General features: G+C 41.0%; 1 protein-coding gene across 1 annotated transcript; it reads right to left on the bottom strand.

Moving 5' to 3' along the window:
* Positions 1-46: 46 nt before the first annotated feature.
* LOC117562214 (mitogen-activated protein kinase kinase kinase kinase 5-like) lies at positions 47-25,263 on the bottom strand (the record flags this gene model as incomplete). Its single annotated transcript, XM_034240062.1, has 18 exons — positions 47-638; positions 3,128-3,198; positions 4,062-4,154; positions 4,242-4,310; positions 6,578-6,755; positions 7,729-7,832; positions 9,450-9,508; positions 9,716-9,830; positions 10,771-10,773; positions 15,879-15,939; positions 16,115-16,194; positions 16,277-16,361; positions 19,048-19,089; positions 20,540-20,625; positions 21,335-21,548; positions 24,071-24,113; positions 24,205-24,249; positions 25,211-25,263. Coding segments are annotated over 18 exons (1,461 nt in total), but the record flags the coding sequence as incomplete, so codon positions are not given.
* Between the last annotated feature and the right edge of the window lie 293 nt (positions 25,264-25,556).

Here is a 25,556-nt window from a genome sequence, read left to right as displayed (position 1 = left end):
ATAAAGCTTAGAGTCATTGGAAAGTAAAATCTAAGGAGAAGAGGCAGGTAGAGACAGAGAGCTGAGGAGGTGAGGGTGTCTCAGGCAATAACACCTGAGGGAGAACTGATATAATTACTAGTAATATTGAGGTCATGGAGATAATGAATCACACCAATTATAAATAAAAATAAAGGTAAGCAGGAAGTGAGGTGATGAGTTTACGCGGTCCTTTGAGACTATGGTGCTACACTGGGTTAGATCACTCTCTAAGGGGAGATATTTTCGTTAAAAACAACAAATCTGGGGTCTTTATTTACCTCTAAAGCCAAAGTTTAGTCTGTTATAACAAAAATAAATTCATTACTGAGATATTTCAACTTAGATGATCTCATAATAATTGGAGGAAAGAACTTAATGTGATTAAAAACAGCAAGTGATGACATAATAATATGAGAGTAGGAGTTGCCGTATTAAGGTATATTTTCAAAAAAGCTTGAGCGAGTAAAGGAAGTGTGTGTGTGTGTGTGTGTGTGTGTGTGTGTGTGTGTGTGTGTGTGTGTGTGAGAGAGTCTCTACAGATTTAAATCTCTGTGCTCCTACCTGTCAGACCCGAGCAGGCGGAAAACTCGGCTCGGATCACAGATCTCCTGGGTCACCTGAGGAATACACAAAAAAAAAACGTGTCACAAACAAACCCATCAACAAGCACCGCTGTAACACCCAGGGTGTTTCTCAATGTCGAGGAAGGCTGCTCCAGAGCCACTATTTCAAGGATGCTACGTCATCGAGTGCCGCCGAAGGACTGTTCCAATGTCCAGGATACTTGGAATTCTACCGAGGCCGGCATACTTCGTTGCGGGAAATTTCGAGGCTGCACATGTGTAGACTCCGCGGTCTTAAAATCCCCACAATGCTTTGCGCACAGACCAATTTCCAAAATCTTTGGCGGAAATCGCGCTACATTTAAGGCGGGGCCTCGCATATGACGCACACCTGTTCCACCATTCTTTGTTTTCCGAGGCTAGGAAGGATTCTTGCCTCGCTTCTGAAGGACCTGACTCGGAGGGACATGTCCTACCAAGGAAGAGTCCTCGACATTGAGAAACACCCACAGTCTGAGTCAAGACTAGAGAGATATAAATAATAAAATATGAAAAATAATAACGATTATTTTTGACTGACATTGCAAATGGGATGATGAGGGCAAGTTAACTGAAGCAATATAAAGATTCACGGATATGATTTATCTTTTTTGGATCGTTGAATAATTATTTTAGTAATTTTCGTAGCAAAAATAGTAAATATCTGGTGGTTCGGACACTTAAACACTTGTATTCTTTCATATAATATATTGATTGATTAATTGATCAGACCTAAAAGAAATAATATGATTTCAACCTTTCACTTGATATGGTCTCTTCGGGGGCTTTTATTCTGAAAATCTCTCCTGTTGTGTTTTCACTTTTGGTGGCAAGGCGACTGTTTGCTCGTGGATCACTGATTGTGTCTTTGAATAGAAAAACTTCTTTATGTTTCTGAAGGGAACCGTCTCTGTATCCTGACACTGCAGAACACACTCTCCCCTGTTTACCTGTGGTGAAGCGTGTGGACAGATGGGAGATAGTGAGTGTGTGTTTGTGTGTGTGACACCTGCAAGGTGTGAGAGCTTGGCCTCAGGAGATGGGATCTGTCTCAAGCTCTCAGGTGCCTCCGTTTTGTGAGTTATCATAACGAGACGAACGCTGAATTATTCATCTCCGCTCGCTGTCCTGTGACGGCTTTATGACGGACCATCAATGTTTCATGGCCGCTGACATTTCAGAAATCTCTCCTCAAACAGAGCTTTTGTTGTGTGTGACACTGCAGGCTTTCTGAAGCGCTGTATCACTTTCCACAAAAACACAACGCTTCACCTCCTTCACTCCTTGAACTTTTACACTGCGCAGTGTTCAGGTCAGCACGGAGGACAAATCCATTACCTGCAGCGACACAAAGACACGTTGAGTCTAATCTGCAGGATCAGAGACAGCATGTAGACGCGAGTTTAACAGCCGCTTCTCCTCAGAGGCTTTGTGGACCAGAGACAAGGTGTTTGTTGGTGTGTAAAACAAACACACCTGTATTCAGAGACGTGACCAACGGAGTGTCTCCTCCACTGTCACCGGGACACCTATAACCTGTATAAGGCTGATGTTTTGGTGACAATATTGACTTTAAAGAAACAAAACGCTTTTAAATGTTGAAATGTTTAATGCAGATTAAGGCAAATTAAATCCAAGACTTTGAGACTTAGTTGCATGTGTTTATAAATACATTTCTTAAATTGTATACTAAGTAAGAGTATGATTTGTATCTTCTGTGCAACTGCAGGACTCAGTGAGTAACACATTTTCTAACGGGGACAATAAAGTGTTTCGTATCGTATTAACGATAACCAAAATACAAGATACTTCCCCTTAGTTGTTGCTAGCTATCTGACTATCTGAAAACAACAAACTAAATATGAGTGTTGTAGTTTCCTGATCTTATGACGATACACAAGAAAATGGCATCCAGTAAAAGATTGTTTCAAAATATTTTCTTACCCCTTAATGACTTATTTTAACGTGAATTAATTCAAGGCTTTTAACGCAGCGTCCACACGGCAGCGTGCGTTGAAGCTCGCCGGTGAGCGTGTCTGAAACTCGACCAACAACCAATCACATGAATCTCCCGCCCGGACACACAAGCACGCGGTTTGATTGGCTAGAGCTTGTACTGGCATATGATTCGATTGGCTGACGCTTCCGTCGAAGCTTCAAAAGTTGAACATTGCTCAACTTTTGAAGCGAGCAACGCGAAGCGACGGAACCACAATGCAGTTCGGCAAAGCGTGACGGCACCCCATTCAAAGCGAATGGGAAGAAGCGTTGAAGCTTCAACGCACGCCGCCGTGTGGACGGGCCGTTAAAGGTTAATGGGAGAACAGGTAACGCTATGTATTTTGAGTCGAATTTCCCTTTAATCCAGAGTGTCATCTCTTTGTCACCTCTGTAACTTTGCATGTTTTTTCACTTAACTTCAACAAAGTGCACTATTTTTTAGAATGTGTATTTCAGAAAGAAAGCCACTAAGCGTTAATGGTGATGAGATGTATTGTTTTTACCTCATTAGACTTGAAGCTCTTCCCCTGCATGCCGTGTTTCCAGAAGGCCAGAACGCTGTCCTGAAGGCACACTGTCAAGAGAAATGGAGGAAAAATTTAATTTAGACACAAAAACACTGGAAAATAGGGTCCAGGTTACTCCTTAACGATAAGAAGTGCTGCATAAGTGTATTAAAGGTCACCCATCATGCTATTTTTAGGCAATAGCATAGGTTTAAGATATATTAAAATATATAAAAAACATGTCTATGAAGTGTTTTGCTCAAAATACCAAACAGATCACCCATTCTAGCCATGCCTCATATCCCTCTATTTCACTTCCTCTTTCAAAAGTGCTGATTTGGAGATAAAGCTTTAAAAAAAAAAAGAGGAGGGGTCTGAGCTCATGCGGGACCCGGCAGCTACGTGTCTAAACTAAATGCTGCCGTGATGAAACGCCATATCATGGATTATCAAGGATTCTCTCTGAAACAGTTTGGAGCTCAAAGGCTTTCTCTCTTGCCGGTTATACCACAAGGTGAGTTCCTTTTTACTTCCTGCTTCTTCACACACATGCTCTCCAGTACAGGTTAGCTCTGAGTGTTAGCGATGCTAATGTAAACACCGACCATATTACGTCCAAAACAGTCAGGCATTGTTTCTGATTGGGCCGTGGGTCCACATTTCAGATATTACGTCATATCGGACGCAAATCTGGATCAGCTCCGTTGTTCCCCGTTTTTTAGAGATTTGGGTACGGAGGAAAAGAGAGAGGGTTTTATTTTCTGACGCTGCGTGAGTTCCCTGACACACCGGGGACACATCTTTATGTATAGAAGACATCACAAAGTGCATTTTGCATGATAGGTCCCCTTTAAAATGCCTCACATAATTACATGTACCTATATTGCTTCACACAGACTGTAAAATCTGAGACTTCCTGTCTAAATCTTACCGACAGACCCGATGCAGAATTCGAAGCTGAGCTCAGACGCCAGCTTCTTGTTGGACTTCAGTCGGCCCTGGAGGTTCACTATCTTCAAATTTTCTGAGGAGAGAGATCACGACAGGCTGTAAGGAATACGTGGGAGAACATAGATATTTAAAATCTGATTAAAAGGGAGATTGTACTCACGGTCCAAACACACCAACACTGTGTCTCTCTCCAGCTGCGTCACATGGATCGCATCAACATGCTGATGAGCTGAGAAGGAAATTAACAACAATAAATATCCTGTTGTGATTTAGAATCTGATATAGTACTTCCCCTCAAGTCTTAATACTTCTTCCCCCACTGGCCACATCTCCACAGAACACATTCTGACTTTATATTGTTTCTTTTAGGAAAATATCACCGGCTTGAGCTTCAATCTCAGGATCCATGTATTTCTGATCCTCTCCAGAATGGAAGTATTCATCACATACAGAGCATCAACTAGTTCCTTCACATGCTGATATCCAAGAGAGGGAGTTACACAGTCACAAGATGGAGGAATACCGGTTCTTGTAGGAAATCATATCTCCTGTCACATACTAAATACTGACTTTTTTCTCAAAATGTTGGCTTTTTTCTGAAAATCCCACATTATGTCTTTCTCTAAAAATTCTGACTTTCTCTCAATTTTTACTTTTTCTCAAAATCTAAAAATTCTGACTTTTTTCTCAAAATCTAAAAATGCCGTCTTTCTCTCAAAATTCTGACTTTCTCTAAAAATTCTGACTTTCTCAAAATCAAACAATTCTGTATTTCTTTAAAAAATCTCAGAATGATGTCTTTTTTCTCAAAATCTCAAAATCCTGACTTTTTTCTCAAAATCTAAACATTCTGACTTTTTTCTCAGAATCTAAAAATTCCGTCTTTCACTCAAAATTCTGACTTTCTTCTCAAAATGAGCTTCAATCTCAGGATCCATGTATTTCTGATCTTCTCCAGAATGGAAGTAGTCATCACATACAGAGCATCAACTAGTTCCTGAACAGTGTCCTTCACATGCTGATATCCAAGAGAGGGAGTTACACCATCACAAGATGGAGGAATACCGGTTCTTGTAGGTAATCATATCTCTTGTCACGTACTAAATACTGACTTTTTTCTCAAAATGTTGGCTTTTTTCTGAAAATCCCACATTCTGTCTTTCTCTAAAAATTCTGACTTTCTCTCAATTTTTACTTTTTCTCAAAATCTAAAAATTCTGACTTTCTCTCAAAATTCTGACTTTCTTTCAAAATTCTGACTTTCTTTCAAAATTATGACTTTCTCAAAATCCAAAAATTCTGTATTTCTTAAAAAAAATCTTAGAATTATGTATTTTTTCTCAAAATCCTGACTTTTTTTCTCAAAATCTAAACATTCCGTCTTTCTCTCAAAATTCTGACTTTCTTCTCAAAATGAGCTTCAATCTCAGGATCCATGTATCTGTGATCCTCTCCAGAATGGAAGTAGTCATCACATACAGAGCATCAACTAGTTCCTGAACATTGTCCTTCACATGCTGATATCCAAGAGAGGGAGTTACACAGTCACAAGATGGAGGAATACCGGTTCTTGTAGGTAATCATATCTCTTGTCACGTACTAAATACTGACTTTTTTCTCAAAATGTTGGCTTTTTTCTGAAAATCCCACATTCTGTCTTTCTCTAAAAATTCTGACTTTCTCTCAAAATGTTTACTTTTTCTCAAAATCTAAAAATTCCACTTTCTCTCAAAATTCTGACTTTTTACTCAAAATACTGACTTTTTACTAAAAATACTGACTTTTTTCTCAAAATGTTGGCTTTTTTCTGAAAATCCCACATTCTGTCTTTCTCTAAAAACTCTGACTTTCTCTCAAAATGTTTACTTTTTCTCAAAATCTAAAAATTCCACTTTCTCTCAAAATTCTGACTTTTTACTCAAAATACTGACTTTTTACTAAAAATACTGACTTTTTTCTCAAAATACTGACTTTTTACTAAAAATACTGACTTTTTACTAAAAATTCTGACTTTTTACTAAAAATACTGACTTTTTTCTCAAAAAAAAATGTTAATAATCCCTGGTCACCGGCTTGCGCTTCAATCTCAGGATCCACGTATTTATGATCTTCTCCAGAATGGAAGGAGTCATCACATACAGAGCATCAACTAGTTCCTGAACAGTGTCCTTCACATGCTGATATCCAAGAGAGGGAGTTACACAGTCACAAGATGGAGGAATAGAAAGCAGTATTCAATGTTTACTTCAGATTAGCTCCACGTCAGAAATGAGCATGCTTGATGTCTCTCTCCATAGAGGCTGAATCATCATGTTAATCACATAGCTATCATATGCCTCAAACAGTCCTGATGCTCTTCTAGGTAATCACACATCCTGTCATGTTCACAGCTACAGTTGGGATACCTTTGTTATCATGTTACTCAGATATTGGAAGAGTACATTCAGTATTTCCCCAACAGTTTCTTTGGTGTTTGTCTCCATATTTTTGACTCACTTGCTCCAATCTCGGTGAACCAGGAGGAGCAGGAGTTGAGGTTGATGGTCTCGAAGCGGACCACCTGTCCCCGCTCGCTGCCCTGACTGATGGCAACACACACCAGAGGATACTCCTGCTCCGGGACCACCAGCATCTCAAACACCTTCAGGGGGCTGGGCAGGGGGAAGTCAAAGTGCTGCGGGGGGGAGAGACGACACCGGGGGTTAGTGATGTTAATGCTAATGTTAAATTAATGTTTAATGTTAAATGTATTTACTTGGTGTTTAGCTCGTAAAAGAAATCCCTGGGAACATAAATAACTTTAGTTTCGGATGCCAAGAGCAATAAATGCTTCTAGTTTATCCAAGTCATGATTCTGTTCTTGCAAAGCTATATATATATATATATATATATATATATATATTAGGGGTGGGGGAAATAATCGATACAGCATAGTACCGCGATACTTTGCGTGGTGATATTGTATCGATACACGGATGCCAAGTATCGATATTTTATTACATTAACTGTAGCATATCCCTCCGAAAGATGTATATATAAAAACAGGAAGTTACGTTCCATGTATACTCTATTGCAATGAAAGTAACAAAAACAATGCCATCTCCTTTTCATGTTCAACGAACACAAATTGGGTTATTTACATAATCTATTCATATTGCAAATACATTCTTTAACCAGGAAGGGAAGACGGACATGGATATGAACCATGGGATTTGCAATATCGCAATATATCATATCGCACTACTTAGCATATCGTAGAATCGCAATACTATCATATCGTGGGGAGCCTGCTGATTCCCACCTCTAATATATTTTAACTTATTGTGTTATACATTTTTGGTGCATACTTAGTCATTTTTCATTTTGAATATGCAAGTTTACTCTCTTAACTATATCTGCACTATCTGCTGATGTAATAATGTACATTTCTCTGTTGCTGGACAGATAAAGGATTGCACAATACTAAAATAAATACTAAAAGCATTCATGTTTTTATCTCTTAATGCAATGTAAAATCAATTTATAGTGCGTGTTGCAAGTTGTGACTTCGTTATTTGGGCTAGAAATGTATATTAATAATGTAAATTAACGGATTAGTTTTCCCCGGGGTTTCAGTGGTGATGCTTGAGATGAGAAGTTAAACTGACCTTGATGAGCATGAACCTCTGCATGGGCTCGTACCACTGCAGCAGAACGATGCCCGACTGCAGAGCTCCACACAGATACTTATGGCCGGTGTACGGGTTCCTCACTGGGAAACAGAGAAGAGATGATGATGAAGAAGAGCAGGCAGACTGAGATATATAGCTCCTTTATGACAGTATACAACTGGGCTAGGCAAACCTAAAGCAGGGGTAGACATTAAGGGTAACATTTGTGACCCTAACCCTATCACTGGCCCCGCCATTGTAACCACTGGCCCATGAGCATTCGTCCAAAAAATCTACTTATAATGAAGACAATTAATTAGTTGCAATAGTAATTTATGCACAAACTACATTACTACTTGTACTACAACATTTTAATCATCAGTTCTTCCTCATTTTCCTCAATTGTTCATATTTGGTTTATTAAAATTATTATATTGTGGTCATTGTTAAAAAATGGCCAACAACCAGGCTGAGTCGGGCTGAGTATAATAAACTAGAGAGAGAATCGCTGGCAAGGGGGCTACAACTATAACAAAATGAACATATTTGACCGTGATTTAATTGTAATACACGTTTAAAAATGATGCCGAAGTAACAACATAGTTAGTAAAAACCATGAATTAATGCTTTGACAAGTCTGCAGACAGACGGCAGGCGAAAAACCCTTTTAAAATGCGTGTTTTCTAAATAGAGATCGGCTAAGCTCACGCAGTATATGCTCCGTCCACACTCACAACAACGGCCTACAGACATAAATAAACCAGCGACTGTATTCGCCATGACACAGACAGTCTGTGGTTTGTACTTGTTTAACTTTTGTCTAGTTTCTGAACAGATATGAGGAGCTGTGAGCTCTGAGTGCTAACAGCTAACGGCTGATGTTGGTTTTGTGGTTCGCATTGAAGATGACGTCACGGCTCCGCCTACACTGCGTTACTATAGTTACTACCCCAGTTCCTAAACTGTAATGGAAACGCAGCATAAAGTGAGCCAGTCCTAACAAGGCCTAACGAGGCCGAGCCATACCGAGCGAGGCCCTATAGTGGAAATGCGCCATTAATAGTGCTTCCGGGCCAGCGGGCAATTTATAATGTCGAGCCCTGCTTAAAGTAATGAAGGATTACATGCATGTAAAACTTAGTCACATTAATGCAAAGTATGAAGAGTCACAAGTGCATACACCTCCCAATATACTTTTTATTTCTCACTAAATGGACAATTTCAAGAGCCTGAGCGTCCAGTTTCTATAATGGTTTTAGTTGTGGGGCTTTATTTGAATTATGTTTTATTTAACGATAAAAAAGGTTGAAAGACGACCGCAGCCACATTCGCAAAATCACTTTACAAAACATTTTATACAACAAAAAACAAAAATTCAATGAAGAAACTTGGACAAAATACAGAGAAAATATTGAAGAGGAAGCATTCCTTATTATTACTCTTTGAAAGAGTATGCTTGTAATCATATCCCCTCAAATGATCATTACACCACTTGCATTAAAGGGTTTTAAAATGACAATATTATCGTTTATCTCTTTTATTTCTGGGACAATAATATGGTCCAACGAAGTTATGGAGACGAGCTCACAGAATAAAAACATTGCCATTGCAGCAAAGTAAAGGGAGAAGAGTGCAGGAGATCCTCGTGTATTGACACAGTTTAAGATGAGTGAGTAAATAAAACAGTGTGTGTGTGTGTGTGTTGGGGGGGCACTCACCGATGCAGCACTTATGGCAGCTCTTTGTGTCGGGGATCTTGGTCGTCAGGGCGAACCTCCTGAGGAGAGAAACAAGAGGCTTTGAGGCAAAAGTTTTATAAAATGTCATGACGTCAGAAAACAGGGAGGTCAGCCAGAGTAGTTTGAAAGGATGGTAGAGAACAAAAGCTCTGCACGGCGTGAGAGTGGCAACATGATTACAGTCCGAGAAGTGGTGGTTAGGCAGGTTCAGATATAAGTCTGTGAAGCTCAGGGTTTGGTCTCACCTGGGCAGGATTTTGTCGGGGAAGCGGTGCGTCTGGAACTGAGCGGCGAGGCCGGGCTTCTTCAGCTGCTCAAACAGCCCGATGAGGTTATGAGAATACAGCTGGAAGGTTTTCCCTGCAGCACAAAAGAGATTTATGAGTAAAAACAGGAAGGTGTGTAGAAAATAGTCAAAGCCAGGTGTATATACTCTTCTTAATGTGGCTCTAATCTGCTTTCTGGGGTGTTCCCTTCCTGTAGAAGTTCTATAGGTTTGTGTGCAAATGGTCTGCAAGGGCTAAAGTCCCTGTGATGCTGGCAACAAGTAGAAGTATTTGGTTGTATAAGATATGTTGTGAATTTTGGAGATGATTACATCCATCTTATTTTCAGTAAATGTTTTTAAAAAATGCATTCATCATCATAATTATTCTATATATATAATTTACACAGTGCCTGTAAACCGGAGGAGAACGCTGGCATTTCTCGTACTTGAAAGACTACGGAGGGATAGGGTCTGCAAAATTAGTTTATTTTGGGGATTGACTGGATGCTCTGACCGGTCCACTTCCTACCCGGCGCTATGCAACGCCTCGCGTCGCGTCGAAAATAGACTTGCATCCTATTTTTAGCGGAGCCCAGCGCCGAGACGCTTCTAGCCGTAACGTGGCGCGTCTGGTGGAATAGCACCCATTGACTAGAGAGGCCGCGATCGCTGTGAACGCCGGATCGCAGCCGGAGCGCAGCCGTAACGCGGCGCAGACGGACCCGGTGGGTCTGGGGGTAATGCTCTGGAGTTATTGGAAATGTGTGGACCACACGAGTCTGAGACAATCCTATACAGCCAACACTGGAATATAACTCTACTAAGAGTTAAATACTAATACAATTACTGTACAAAAAAGCTCTGCTAAATTAAAATGTTGATTAAGATTTTTCAACTTCATGAATAAACTTTTCGGTACAGCTCTAATAATTTCTGCTTGGTACACATCCTGGATCCCATGAAGCAGCTTGTAGAAATGTTAGATGTGAACAGGGTAAATCAGCAGTGTGACGATGATGTGAAGATGATTACCTTCTGATGAAGCCGTTAGTAGAAGATCAAATGAAGCCAGGCGAGGAAGAGGAGGAGCAGGAGGAGGAAGAGAGAACAGAGGTTAACTGCTGGAGTACTGAGAGTAGCTCTGTAACACCGTCCTCAGCTGGAAGACTGAGGACAGACGGAAAGTTTGGTTTTAAATGAGGGGATCTGAGTTTACTGACAACAGATCAGAGGTTAAGTTAGACTTTTTCGTTGTGTGATATTTTGATGGAAGGGTCGCAACATGTCCATCAAAATAGGTCATAGCATTTAAATGCAATTCATTATTTTTTATAATTAGTATACAGAACAACGTTATATATAGGTCCCATCATTATGCGCTGCTTTCCCTCATCTACTCCAGTAGGACTCAGATGTTGCACTTTTCCTTGTACATGTGATTTTTTGAGGTTGTTGTTTTTTTTGTTTCCGTTAACTGTCAAGTTCCGTATTTTTTTGTACGTTTTTACAAAGTTCCTACGATACTGTTATGATTGGCTGTGAATTAGAAAATATGAAGGACAGACCATCGATTTCTATTTATTTATTTTGAGAGGTAATATCAGATTATTTTCTTGTCCCTGAACAAATAAAAATGAAATATATGATATAGGCTGAGGGTCAGTTTTCATGTCGACCTACAAGGAGCATATTAAAGATGTATTTCCTGGAGTGGCGGCAGAGGCCAATAAAAACACACACTAACAGGCAAATACTAACAATACAACTTATAAAATTAGTTTTTGTGACTTTACATCACGGTAGATCTCCCTCAGTGTTTTCAATCTGTCAAAATAACAAAAGGCCATTGGATTTTTCAAGACATTCAATTACCTAAAATGTATAAAAACATCATTTATTACCTCTTATGATTATTATTTATGTGAATTTTAGTACAATTATTATTTTATTTGTTTGCTTTTTACCTTCGATAATAATGTTTTTCTTTACTTGATGCATACGCTATGGGCTGTTACGTTTTATTTATACTGTATAAAGACAGTCAAATAGAGTCAAACAGAAACAAGAGTTTGTATTTTGAACAGTTAATGTATAACTAAAAATAAGTCACTACAAGTGTGCAGCTCCTATGTGACCTACAGAGAGCAGTATATGTGAGAGGAACAAACTGTGAAGCCACTGGTGTCCCTCGTGACTCTGTGCTGCAGGGACTTCCTATAATAGCTGTTTTATTTCAGACAGCAGAAGCTACAGGTATGGAGAGACTGTTCTTCAAGACAACAGAAGCTGCAGGTATGGAGAGACTGTTCTTCAAGACAACAGAAGCTGCAGGTATGGAGAGACTGTTCTTCCAGACAACAGAAGCTGCAGGTATGGAGAGACTGTTCTTCCAGACAACAGAAGCTACAGGTATGGAGAGACTGTTCTTCCAGACAACAGAAGCTGCAGGTATGGAGAGACTGTTCTTCCAGACAACAGAAGCTGCAGGTATGGAGAGACTGTTCTTCCAGACAACAGAAGCTACAGGTATGGAGAGACTGTTCTTCCAGACAACAGAAGCTACAGGTATGGAGAAGACTGTTCTTCCAGACAACAGAAGCTACAGGTATGGAGAGACTGTTCTTCCAGACAACAGAAGCTACAGGTATGGAGAGACTGTTCTTCCAGACAGCAGAAGCTGCAGGTATGGAGAGACTGTTCTTCCAGACAACAGAAGCTACAGGTATGGAGAGACTGTTCTTCCAGACAACAGAAGCTACAGGTATGGAGAGACTGTTCTTCCAGACAACAGAAGCTACAGGTATGGAGAGACTGTTCTTCCAGACAACAGAAGCTACAGGTATGGAGAGACTGTTCTTCCAGACAAGAGAAGCTGCAGGTATGGAGAGACTGTTCTTCTAGACAACAGAAGCTACAGGTATGGAGAGACTGTTCTTCTAGACAACAGAAGCTGCAGGTATGGAGAGACTGTTCTTCTAGACAACAGAAGCTACAGGTATGGAGAGACTGTTCTTCCAGACAACAAGAAGCTACAGGTATGGAGAGGACTGTTCTTCTAGACAACAGAAGCTGCAGGTATGGAGAGACTGTTCTTCCAGACAACAGAAGCTGCAGGTATGGAGAGGACTGTTCTTCCAGACAACAGAAGCTGCAGGTATGGAGAGACTGTTTCCTTCTAGACAACAGAAGCTGCAGGTATGGAGAGACTGTTCTTCCAGACAACAGAAGCTACAGGTATGGAGAGACTGTTCTTCCAGACAACAGAAGCTACAGGTATGGAGAGACTGTTCTTCCAGACAACAGAAGCTACAGGTATGGAGAGACTGTTCTTCCAGACAACAGAAGCTACAGGTATGGAGAGACTGTTCTTCCAGACAACAGAAGCTGCAGGTATGGAGAGACTGTTCTTCCAGACAACAGAAGCTGCAGGTATGGATAGACTGTTCTTCCAGACAACAGAAGCTACAGGTATGGAGAGACTGTTCTTCTAGACAACAGAAGCTGCAGGTATGGAGAGACTGTTCTTCTAGACAACAGAAGCTACAGGTATGGAGAGACTGTTCTTCCAGACAACAGAAGCTACAGGTATGGAGAGACTGTTCTTCTAGACAACAGAAGCTGCAGGTATGGAGAGACTGTTCTTCCAGACAACAGAAGCTGCAGGTATGGAGAGACTGTTCTTCTAGACAACAGAAGCTGCAGGTATGGAGAGACTGTTCTTCCAGACAACAGAAGCTACAGGTATGGAGAGACTGTTCTTCCAGACAACAGAAGCTACAGGTATGGAGAGACTGTTCTTCCAGACAACAGAAGCTGCAGGTATGGAGAGACTGTTCTTCTAGACAACAGAAGCTGCAGGTATGGAGAGACTGTTCTTCCAGACAACAGAAGCTACAGGTATGGAGAGACTGTTCTTCCAGACAACAGAAGCTACAGGTATGGAGAGACTGTTCTTCCAGACAACAGAAGCTACAGGTATAGAGAGACTGTTCTTCCAGACAACAGAAGCTACAGGTATGGAGAGACTGTTCTTCCAGACAACAGAAGCTGCAGGTATGGAGAGACTGTTCTTCCAGACAACAGAAGCTACAGGTATGGAGAGACTGTTCTTCCAGACAGCAGAAGCTGCAGGTATGGAGAGACTGTTCTTCCAGACAACAGAAGCTACAGGTATGGAGAGACTGTTCCTTCCAGACAACAGAAGCTACAGGTATGGAGAGACTGTTCTTCCAGACAACAGAAGCTACAGGTTATGGAGAGACTGTTCTTCCAGACAACAGAAGCTACAGGTATGGAGAGACTGTTCTTCCAGACAAGAGAAGCTGCAGGTATGGAGAGACTGTTCTTCCAGACAACAGAAGCTACAGGTATGGAGAGACTGTTCTTCTAGACAACAGAAGCTGCAGGTATGAGATGAGACTGTTCTTCTAGACAACAGAAGCTACAGGTATTGGAGAGACTGTTCTTCCAGACAACAGAAGCTACAGGTATGGAGAGACTGTTCTTCTAGACAACAGAAGCTGCAGGTATGGAGAGACTGTTCTTCTAGACAACAGAAGCTGCAGGTATGGAGAGACTGTTCTTCTAGACAACAGAAGCTGCAGGTATGGAGAGACTGTTCTTCCAGACAACAGAAGCTACAGGTATGGAGAGACTGTTCTTCCAGACAACAGAAGCTACAGGTATGGAGAGACTGTTCTTCCAGATAACAGAAGCTACAGGTATGGAGAGACTGTTCTTCCAGACAACAGAAGCTACAGGTATGGAGAGACTGTTCTTCCAGACAACAGAAGCTACAGGTATGGAGAGACTGTTCTTCCAGACAACAGAAGCTGCAGGTATGGATAGACTGTTCTTCCAGACAACAGAAGCTGCAGGTATGGAGAGACTGTTCTTCCAGACAACAGAAGCTACAGGTATGGAGAGACTGTTCTTCCAGACAACAGAAGCTGCAGGTATGGAGAGACTGTTCTTCCAGACAACACGAAGCTGCAGGTATGGAGAGACTGTTCTTCCAGACAAAGAAGCTACAGGTATGGAGAGACCTGTTCTTCCAGACAACAGAAGCTACAGGTATGGAGAGACTGTTCTTCCAGACAACAGAAGCTACAGGTATGGAGAGACTGTTCTTCCAGACAAACCAGAAGCTACAGGTATGGAGAGACTGTTCTTCCAGACAACAGAAGCTGCAGGTATGGAGAGACTGTTCTTCCAGACAACAGAAGCTGCAGGTATGGAGAGACTGTTCTTCCAGACAACAGAAGCTACAGGTATGGAGAGACTGTTCTTCCAGACAACAGAAGCTACAGGTATGGAGAGACTGTTCTTCCAGACAACAGAAGCTACAGGTATGGAGAGACTGTTCTTCCAGACAACAGAAGCTGCAGGTATGGAGAGACTGTTCTTCCAGACAAGAGAAGCTACAGGTATGGAGAGACTGTTCTTCCAGACAACAAAAGCTGCAGGTATGGAGAGACTGTTCTTCCAGACAACAGAAGCTACAGGTATGGAGAGACTGTTCTTCCAGACAACAGAAGCTACAGGTATGGAGAGACTGTTCTTCCAGACAAGAGAAGCTACAGGTATGGAGAGACTGTTCTTCCAGACAACAAAAGCTGCAGGTATGGAGAGACTGTTCTTCCAGACAACAGAAGCTACAGGTATGGAGAGACTGTTCTTCCAGACAACAGAAGCTACAGGTATGGAGAGAGACTGTTTCTTCCAGACAACAGAAGCTACAGGTATGGAGAGACTGTTCTTCCAGACAAGAGAAGCTACAGGTATGGAGGAGACTGTTCTTCCAGACAACAAAAGCTGCAGGTATGGAGAGACTGTTCTTCCAGACAACAGAAGCTACAGGTATGGAGAGACTGTTCTTCCAGACAACAGAAGCTGCAGGTATGGAGAGACTGTTCTTCCAGACAACAGAAGCTACAGGTATGGAGAGACTGTTCTTCCAGACAACAGAAGCTACAGGTATGGAGAGACTGTTCTTCCAGACAACAGAAGCTACAGGTATGGAGAGACTGTTCTTCCAGACAACAGAAGCTACAGGTATGGAGAGACTGTTCTTCCAGACAACAGAACAGAGCAGCAGGTTATGACAGTGAAGCAGGAGGCTGTGAGGGTCCATCACTCACCAGATAGAGACATCAGGTTGTTGTTGATGACGTACAGCCATGTGCATTTCCTCGGGAACAGCTGTAGAGGGAATTAAACAAAAATAAATTAGCTTAAAAGTATAAAGAACGGATTAAAAAGTGAGCTTATACGCTCCTACATTAGCTGTAGCAAGCCTTCTCTGAAAAAGAAAGTACGTTTTTCTACCTAATCCTGGTTTTAATAATTAATTTTGATTGATTTTAGCAGCTGTTACCTGCTCCATTGTGGCTTCATGCAGCTCGTTAAGATTCAGCGTATAGATGCCATCCTCCGTCCCAAAGATGATGTACTGATCTACAAGAAAAACGTTTTTAAGAGTTATTTACTGGCTTTAATAAAACATGTTTGTGTGCCACTGTTGTTGTTGAATCTGTACCTTTGGTGTCCGGATGAATCCATGACGTGGCACAGTTGATCTTCAGAGGACAGCCGTCAAACACTTTAGAGAAACAGGCTCCCATCTGAAATAAAAAAAGGGAAACGGGGCTCAGCGTTGGATCAGTGAGGCGGGAAATGGTCTTGCAGCTGAAAGCTCTGCGGACCCGAACATCAATGACATCACATTTAATAACAGGGGGAAGACAGAGGATCAGAAACCCTTCATTCATCCAGCAAAGAGGCCGTGCAGATAAAAGCTAAATAAAAAAGACTAATGCTGGACCCATGGTAATGTCCTGCCTGGTGATGGACATGACACTGTAACATTGAAAACACACACATTGTTTGAATCTTTCTGTTATTAACATCAATGTTCTGTTATGTTCATGTGCAGAGCCACATGTAAAGGTAACCTATTATGCAAAATCCTCTTCTTCATGTCTCTTCTACATCAACATGTGTCCCCTCTTCTTCATGTCTCTTCTACATCAACAGTGTCCCCTCTTCTTCATGTCTCTTCATCACATGTGTCCCCTCTTCTTCATGTCTCTTCTACATCAACATGTGTCCCCTCTTCTTCATGTCTCTTCTACATCAACATGTGTCCCCTCTTCTTCATGTCTCCTCTGCATCAACATGTGTCCCCTCTTCTTCATGTCTCTTCTACATCAACATGTGTCCCCTCTTCTTCATGTCTCTTCTACATCAACATGTGTCCCCCTCTTCTTCATGTGTCTTCTACATCAACATGTGTCCCCTCTTCTTCATGTCTCTTCTACATCAACATGTGTCCCCTCTTCTCATGTCTCTCTACATCAACATGTGTCCCTCTTCTTCATGTCTCTTACATCAACATGTGTCCCCTCTTCTTCATGTCTCTCTACATCAACATGTGTCCCCTCTTCTTCATGTCTCTTCTACATCAACATGTGTCCCCTCTTCTTCATGTCTCTTCTACATCAACACGTGTCCCCTCTTCTTCATGTCCTTCATTGTCCCTCTTCTTACATTCAACATGTGTCCCCCTCTTCTTCCTGTCTCTTCTACATCAACATGTGTCCCCTCTTCTTCATGTCTCTTCTACATCAACATGTGTCCCCTCTTCTTCATGTCTCTTCTACATCAACATGTGTCCCCTCTTCTTCATGTCTCTTCTACATCAACATGTGTCCCCTCTTCTTCATGTCTCTTCTACATCAACATGTGTCCCCTCTTCTTCATGTCGTCTTCTACATCAACATGTGTCCCCTCTTCTTCATGTCCTCTTCTACATCAACATGTGTCCCCTCTTCTCATGTCTCTTCTACAATCACATGTGTCCCCTCTTCTTCATGTCTCTCCCTACATCACCATGTGTCCCCTCTTCTTCATGTCTCTTCCTACATCAACATGTGTCCCCCTCTTCTTCATGTCTCTCTACATCACCATGTGTCCCCTCTTCTTCATGTCTCTTCTACATCACAACATGTGTCCCCTCTTCTTCATGTCTCTCTACATCAACATGTCCCCTCTTCTTCATGTCTCTTCTACATCAACATGTGTCCCCTCTTCTTCATGTCTCCTCTGCATCAACATGTGTCCCCTCTTCTTCATGTGTCCCCTCTTCTTCATGTCTCTTCTACATCAACATGTGTCCCCTCTTCTTCATGTCTCTTCTACATCAACATGTGTCCCCTCTTCTTCATGTCTCTTCTACATCAACATGTGTCCCCTCTTCTTCATGTCTCTTCTACATCAACATGTGTCCCCTCTTCTTCATGTCTCTTCTACATCAACATGTGTCCCCTCTGTGGAAAGAGACTCTGAAAGTTTCAGGAACAAAGATTCTCTCTCTTTTTGTCCTGATCCATTTCTATAAAAACCTGTCTGAAAATGAGCTGATTTGGCCACTTTATGATGTCATAACGATGTTTGGTCTTGTGTAACCATTAGCCAATCACCAACCAAGGTAAACCCCCCCCCCCCCCCCACCTTATCACCTGAATCTCCTCCTAGAGCACCATTGTGTTCTTTGTAACCAAATCTCTCTCAGAGGGGCTCCTTATTTTCATCTAAAGTTACAGACAGAGAATCAGCACTTTTGAAACAGGGCGGAAACAGAGGGGATTATGGGTAATGCTGCAATGACCTGTTTGGTGTTTGGAGCCAAACACTTCAGAGACATGTTTTGTATATATCTGAGACCTATAATATATTGATGAAAAACAGAACAATAGGGTTTAATATTTAATATTGAGTTATAATGACAAGGAGTAAAGCTCACACAGGCACAGAGGGCAGCTCAGGGGTCCTTCAGGTGAAACGCAGGAGGGTAAAGGTATCATACATCATTAGACCGAGCCAAATGTATGCAGCCATGTAGCCGTGATGTGTTTGTATGTTTCAGGATAGCATAGATATAATTGAAGTAGTGAAAGGGATGAGTAAAGTATGTGAAAGGGTACATTTGACCAGTTAAATGTGTCATGTGAAACGTGCGTCACCTGCTAGCTAATATGGACAAACGAGTGTCATCACCTGTTTCTAAAGTAAGAGAATGTGAACGAATGTAAAAGCAAAGACATCACTTATTAGACCGGGCCGAGTGTTTGCATATTATAGAACAAAGAAAGTCAAATGATTTTAATTTCAACTTATGCACGCCTGGAAGTCTCTTTTATGTCAGAGTGTGCAACATTAAGATATTAAATAAAGAGGCAAGTATCCATTACAATAACAATCAAATAAGTACTCAAGTTAACACACAGAAGTGAAAAAAGATTCCCTCACCAGGACTTTAGGAGTGGGAGGAAGACCGTTGATGGCTGGTTTCTAACGAGGAGGAAAACAAAGATAATTTAGAACACAGACAGCAATTATTTGTAATGAAGTAGCTTAAATTAGATCAACAACAACAAAACAAACAATAATTTCCTTGGTGTGTGTTCTAGTTTTACTGTGCAGCCATATTTCCTTCTTCAGCTGTGAGTGTCTGGATGGGAGGAGGGCACACGTATCGAAGACTTATAATTAGGGCTGTCAGTCGATTAAAATAGTTAATCGCGATTAATCGCACATTTTTGATCTGTTCTAAATGTACCTTAGAGGAATATTTTTCAAGTTTTTAATACTCTTATCAACATATGAGTGGACAAATATGCTTTATGCTAATGTTTATTATCATTTGAACAATGACAAATATTCCCATGAATATTAAACACAACAACCTGGAACCTCTCATTCAATAATACAATACAAAGTGTGTGTGTGTGTGTGTGTGTGTGTGTGTGTGTGTGTGTGTTTGTGTGTGTGATGGATCGTTGGAGCTATGTGCAACTCAAGGCATGTGCTCGAACGGGAGCTGCCTGGACGCTGCAATCATGTTGCGCACTATCCGTGCTGAGTGTGCTGACTTTTCGAACAATGTCCCACTGTCTGGCTTCCTGCATAAAGTCATGTGCTCGGCGAAATGTCGCTCCTCTGTTTTCATTGAAACAGCTCCTTATATCCGTTAGCGCAGCTAGCTAGCACCAGATGCTAACAACAACAATACACGTAAGGTCGGTCTCTCGCTCGCTCGCGCCACACATACACACACCCTCCCAGTCCTTCCGATGGCCAGTCGGTGCCTGCCGGTGAGCGTGGAAGTGTGGTCAGCCACAAGCGGGCGGCAGGAGCGGGGCTGTCAGCATCAGCTTGTAGATGGTATTTTAAACTCGATGCGCTCTGAAACTACGGGGCGGCCGAGGACAAAAAATACACATGCGTTAATCGCGTTAAAATAATTAGTGGCGTTAATGCATTATTAACGCGTTAACTTGACAGCCCTACTTATAATAATATATAACATATTTGAGGTTCCAGTGTGATGACAGTCCGATAGTTAGAGACACCGACTCCAGATATAAAAAATAACTCTTAAACCACACGTGATTTCATGCTCAAACCAGCGGTGGGTGGCTCGTTTGCCTCATACGATTTCACCATATTTAATTCATGACGTCTAATTATTTCCTGTTGTTTTTATTGTGATGTTTTCCTCTGTTTGGCTGATGTTTCTGCTTATTTTATGTTCTTTGTTATTGTTTGTTTTTGTCCTTAAACTAAGGGGCGGTTGGTTGTTTAAGCATGTGGCTTCTGACATCTCCTGTCACTTATTTGTCACTTATTTGATCTGGATTTAATGCAGTCTGTTGTGTGTGTAAACTATTTCTTACACGAGGCTTATAATGTTTAAAATGCATATAAAAACATAATATATATATATTGTGTAATAACTCACAGGGAATTCCTTTTTCTCCTTGTGGCGCTGCCTGTTGAGCGGCTGCATGTTACCTTCTCCATTCACACTGTCATCCGAATCGTTATCTGCAGAATAAAAACACATGTAAATATGAAATGTGTAAAACAATAACATCTGATTTATAAGACGAGACATGTTTACATGCAGCTCTCTTACCTTTACATACACGTTTACTGAGAGCTTGTAAAAAGCAAAACACATTTTCATTTAGATAGATGGATAGATGGATAGATGGATAGATGGATGATGGATAGATGGATAGATGGATAGATGGATAGATGGATAGATGGATAGATGGATGAGATGGATAGATGGATAGATGGATAGATGGATAGATGGATAGATGGATAGATGGATAGATGGGATGGATAGATGGATAGATGGATAGATAGATGGATAGGTGGATGGATGGATGGATGGATGGATGGATAGATGGATAGATGGATATATAGATAGATGGATAGATGGATAGATGGATAGATGGATAGATGGATAGATAGATGGATAGGTGGATGGATGGATGGATGGATGGATGGATAGATGGATAGATGGATATATAGATAGATGGATAGATGGATAGATGGATAGATGGATAGATGGATAGATAGATGGATGGATCTAAAAACAAGGCAATGTAATTAAGAGAAATTAAGACACAAGAAACAAACAGTCCAAAATATTTCAGAAATAGAAATAAAATAACATTAAAAAAGTATATATACATGTGACACTTATATAATGTTATTGCAGATGTGTTTAGAGGCTGAGACTCACCGGGGTCGGAGGCGTGGGACAGGAGGCCGGGGCTGCTGACGCTGACGGACAGGAAGTCAGGAGAGGAGTGCTCCAGCTTGTTGCCCAGGTGCTCCGGTGTGCTCTGGATACGGGCCACCGGAGTCGGTCCGTTCTCAGAGTTCGGGAACCTCCGCACCGTCAGGGAGCGGTCGTCGTTCAGACCCAGCTCCTCAGACGAGCTGTTCAACCGCGGCTGAGAGGGGGAAACAGGTTGGTGGTCAATCAGAGTTCTAGTTACAGATACACAGGTTTTTTCTTATTCAGGAGCAAGACACTGTTGCTGGCCTCCTTGGATAGGCTCGGAGGTGAGAAGTAGTGGATTAAAAATACTTAAGTAAATGTTTCTGGTATCAGTACTTTACTCCACGACTTATTTTTCTGACGACTTTTTACTTTGACTTCTTACATTTTGAAATACCTGTACTTTCTACTTCTTACATGTTGAACCCAAATACCTGTACTTTCTACTTCTTACATGTTGAACTCAAATACCTGTACTTTCTACTTCTTACATGTTGAACTCAAATACCTGTACTTTCTACTTCTTACATGTTGAACTCAAATACCTGTACTTTCTACTTCTTACATGTTGAACCCAAATACCTGTACTTTCCACTTCTAACATGTTGAACCCAAATACCTGTACTTTCTACTTCTTACATGTTGAACCCAAATACCTGTACTTTCTACTTCTTACATGTTGAACCCAAATACCTGTACTTTCTACTTCTTACATGTTGAACTCAAATACCTGTACTTTCTACTTCTTACATGTTGAACTCAAATACTTGTACTTTCTACTTCTTACATGTTGAACTCAAATACCTGTACTTTCTACTTCTTACATGTTGAACTCAAATACTGTACTTTCTACTTCTTACATGTTGAACTCAAATACCTGTACTTTCTACTTCTTACATGTTGAACTCAAATACTTGTACTTTCTACTTCTTACATGTTGAACTCAAATACCTGTACTTTCTACTTCTTACATGTTGAACTCAAATACCTGTACTTTCTACTTCTTACATGTTGAACTCAAATACCTGTACTTTCTTCTTCTCTCATTTTCCAAACAGCTGGTTCCTTTAGTCTGAATGTGTGTTTGATGCGTGATCATTATTCTTTAGAGTCATTGCGTGCCTATTGATTTGAACACGATCCGTGTATCCATCATTTCCTGGTCTTCTCTAAAGAAGAGGGACCAATGGAAACGTTGTCATGTTGCCGTTGTTCAGCATGGAAACATTCATTAGCTAACAATGACATTATTGTTCTCTTAACATAAAGGGAGGTCAGGTACTCTTTAAAACAACTGCTAGTTATGGGTACTTTTTACTTAAGTACATTTCAAAGCCCTCTTTACTTTTACTTCAGTAAAGAAGTTTAGTCAGTACTTCTACGAGAGTATTTTTAAACATGAGTATCTGTACTTCTACTTGAGTAAAGGATGTGTGTACTTTTACCATCTCTGGATAGGCTGTATCTATGAGCATGCACAAAGATATTCATGCTCAATGCTTTGTTTGTTGCAGCATTCTCCGAAACATCAGGGGCGTAAAAACTCAATATTCAGTGAAAAAACACGAGTAACTGATAAACTGTTTTATGCTTAAAAGAAGCAAACAAGTGTAAGCAATAGTACAGACTTCTTTGCGTTGGAAATCATGCTTCTCTTTTTCAACACAGAAGACAAACAGAACAGCCAACAAAAAATCATTTAAAAAAAAACATAGCATGACAGGAATACCGTACTTAATGACATAAGGCGCTTTCACACCAAGTACTTTGCCGTACTTAGTTCCCAGTACTTAGTTAATCAGAACTCTTTAGTTCTGATGAACTAAAGAGCAGATCGCGTTCACACCGGAATAAGTTCCTGGGGAAGACAAATGAAGCCGCTGACGTCACTTCTTCTGCTTTGGGTTTACTGGCAGGCCGCAAACAACTTCACGGCGTATACTGCCACCCGAAGTCCCCGGCCGGAAGTCCCTGGAGTTCAGCCTTCAGAGTAAATCGCCAGAACGCCGACACCTCCTCATCTCCACCGCTCCCATGTTTTCTTTTGTGTTGCCATAAGTTAGTCTCTCTGCATTTGTGAGCTGGGCTAATGCTAATAATGCCAGCAAATACAATGGCGGCTTCACAAAACTTTTCAGAGTTTTACGGGGCGTGGATTGCAATCCGCCCAGCCAATCAGAAATGGGAACCTTTTTCTCCCATGAAAGTACCTGCTCTCTGACAGGGACTGAAAAGGTTCTCATGAACTCAGTTCTAGTTCCGGATTGTTTTGGTGTGAACCATAGACTGTATATGTGTGTGAATGCAACATTTCAAGAACTATCGGAACTATACTGGGAAAAGTACTCCGGTGTGAAAGCGCCTATACATAGTCATAGTGGGAAAGAATATACAAAATAGTATATATAATAAAAAGAAAGAAATAAACTTAAAGTTTATTTGTACATCTCAGTCGCTGTCCCCCTTATAAATGAAACCATTGGACCCCACATCCTTTCAAATTCCCCAAGTCTTGTTTTATGCTACTTCTTAATTCAGGCTCTTTGCATTTATCAGTCTTTGTGGCTGTCGTGTCATGTCTGAAAAGTTGGTGACAACTTTACAAAATATGTGAGCGAGCACAAACCGAGTGCATCGATAATTGCATTTCAACAATCCTTACATAATTTTTTTAATTATAATTTCTCCTCTCACCTTTGGGGGCAGAGGAGGAGGAACCCCGGGCTTCAGAGTCGACCTGAAACATAAAGGTATGTCTTTATAATCATGTTAACTACAATGATGAGTATTTCTGTATCCATGATGTAATGTGTCGTGACGTCACTCACAGCTCCACCTCTTCAAAGGCATCTTGGAGGTGTGCGATGTGTCCCCTGCAGATTAGACAGTGATCAGTGGAAGATATGAGTCATAGAGCTCAGGGGGAGGGGGGGGGGGGGGTTAATGGTGGAGGTGTTTATTTAAAATCCTCCTTAGAGATGAACAGTATGACTCTAAGGAGAAGGATGAGGTCAGGGTGTTTTCCTTTGAGCATCATGGGATGGAAACTACAAGACATGTTCCGTAAACATCGCTGAGATCTGTCATCAGCGACTGTGTTTACTGTGAGGTTAGAATAAAAAACAACGTCTGCAGATCATCTTTACCCTCCATCAAATACTCTGTTATTTGGATTCTGCAAAAAGTATTTAGAGGACATTAGATATATGACATTCAAACTCTAAATCAACATTCAATTCTGTGCAGCTATTTTTTTTACATTAGCATATCTATAGAGAGTTTAAAACCGGTATTTTTACACGCGACGATATATCTTCATAAAACTTTACTTGAATTTAATAATAAATACATATTCTGCTTCAATCAAGCATGTTGCCTCTACCTCTAAAAATATATATTTGTACTCATTATTTTTTCATTTTAAATTAATCTTTTTACTGTTAATTTTATTCCTTTAATTAAACTTATGTTTAATAAAAAAAAGAAGTAATACAACTAGATTAATCACTTTATTTAAATTGAGATTTTGTTCGGGATGTTTTTATTATTATTCTATTATTCTTATTTATTTAAAAAGAATATATTTGTTAGTGTTTACATCCAAAATAATGACAATAGGGACTAGAAGCTTCAAACCTCAATGCCAGCATGTCTGGGTCTAAAGTCAGCAGCAGCTTGTTTCTGCAGCTATGATCACACCACACATGGTGAATGGGGGGGTGATTGGTGGACATGGTGAGCACTACAATTCTGTGAAAGGATGGTGGGGGGAGGAAGCGAGTGGATGACGTGAGGGAGGGGGGGGGCTCTACATCTCTACAGTGTTAGTGTTACCGTTGGAACAACTCGTCCTCAACGCTTTTGAGAAGACTCCTTCGAGGGGGAGAGAGACAGTCGAGAGAGGAGAGAGAGAGAGACAGTGAAAGCAGACAGACAGGTGAGGAGGCAACACATTAGACTGCAGGAGTTGGGGGGGGGGGGGGTCGTGCACACAGACAGGTGAGGAGGCAACACTTCAGACTGCAGGGGGTAGGGGGGAGGTCATGCACACAGACTCAGGTTATATCTGGAGAATCAGCAGGTTAAAGGGAGAGAGTGAGGAGCATCCAGGGGAAATTCATTTACACTCAAGAATCTATAAGGGATATCAAATTAAAGATATCAACCAAAATGCATTAGG

Source organism: Gymnodraco acuticeps, unplaced genomic scaffold (genome assembly GCF_902827175.1).
Source record: "Gymnodraco acuticeps unplaced genomic scaffold, fGymAcu1.1, whole genome shotgun sequence".
NCBI classification, from domain to species: domain Eukaryota; kingdom Metazoa; phylum Chordata; class Actinopteri; order Perciformes; family Bathydraconidae; genus Gymnodraco; species Gymnodraco acuticeps.
This window is presented reverse-complemented; position numbering and strand designations above follow the sequence as displayed.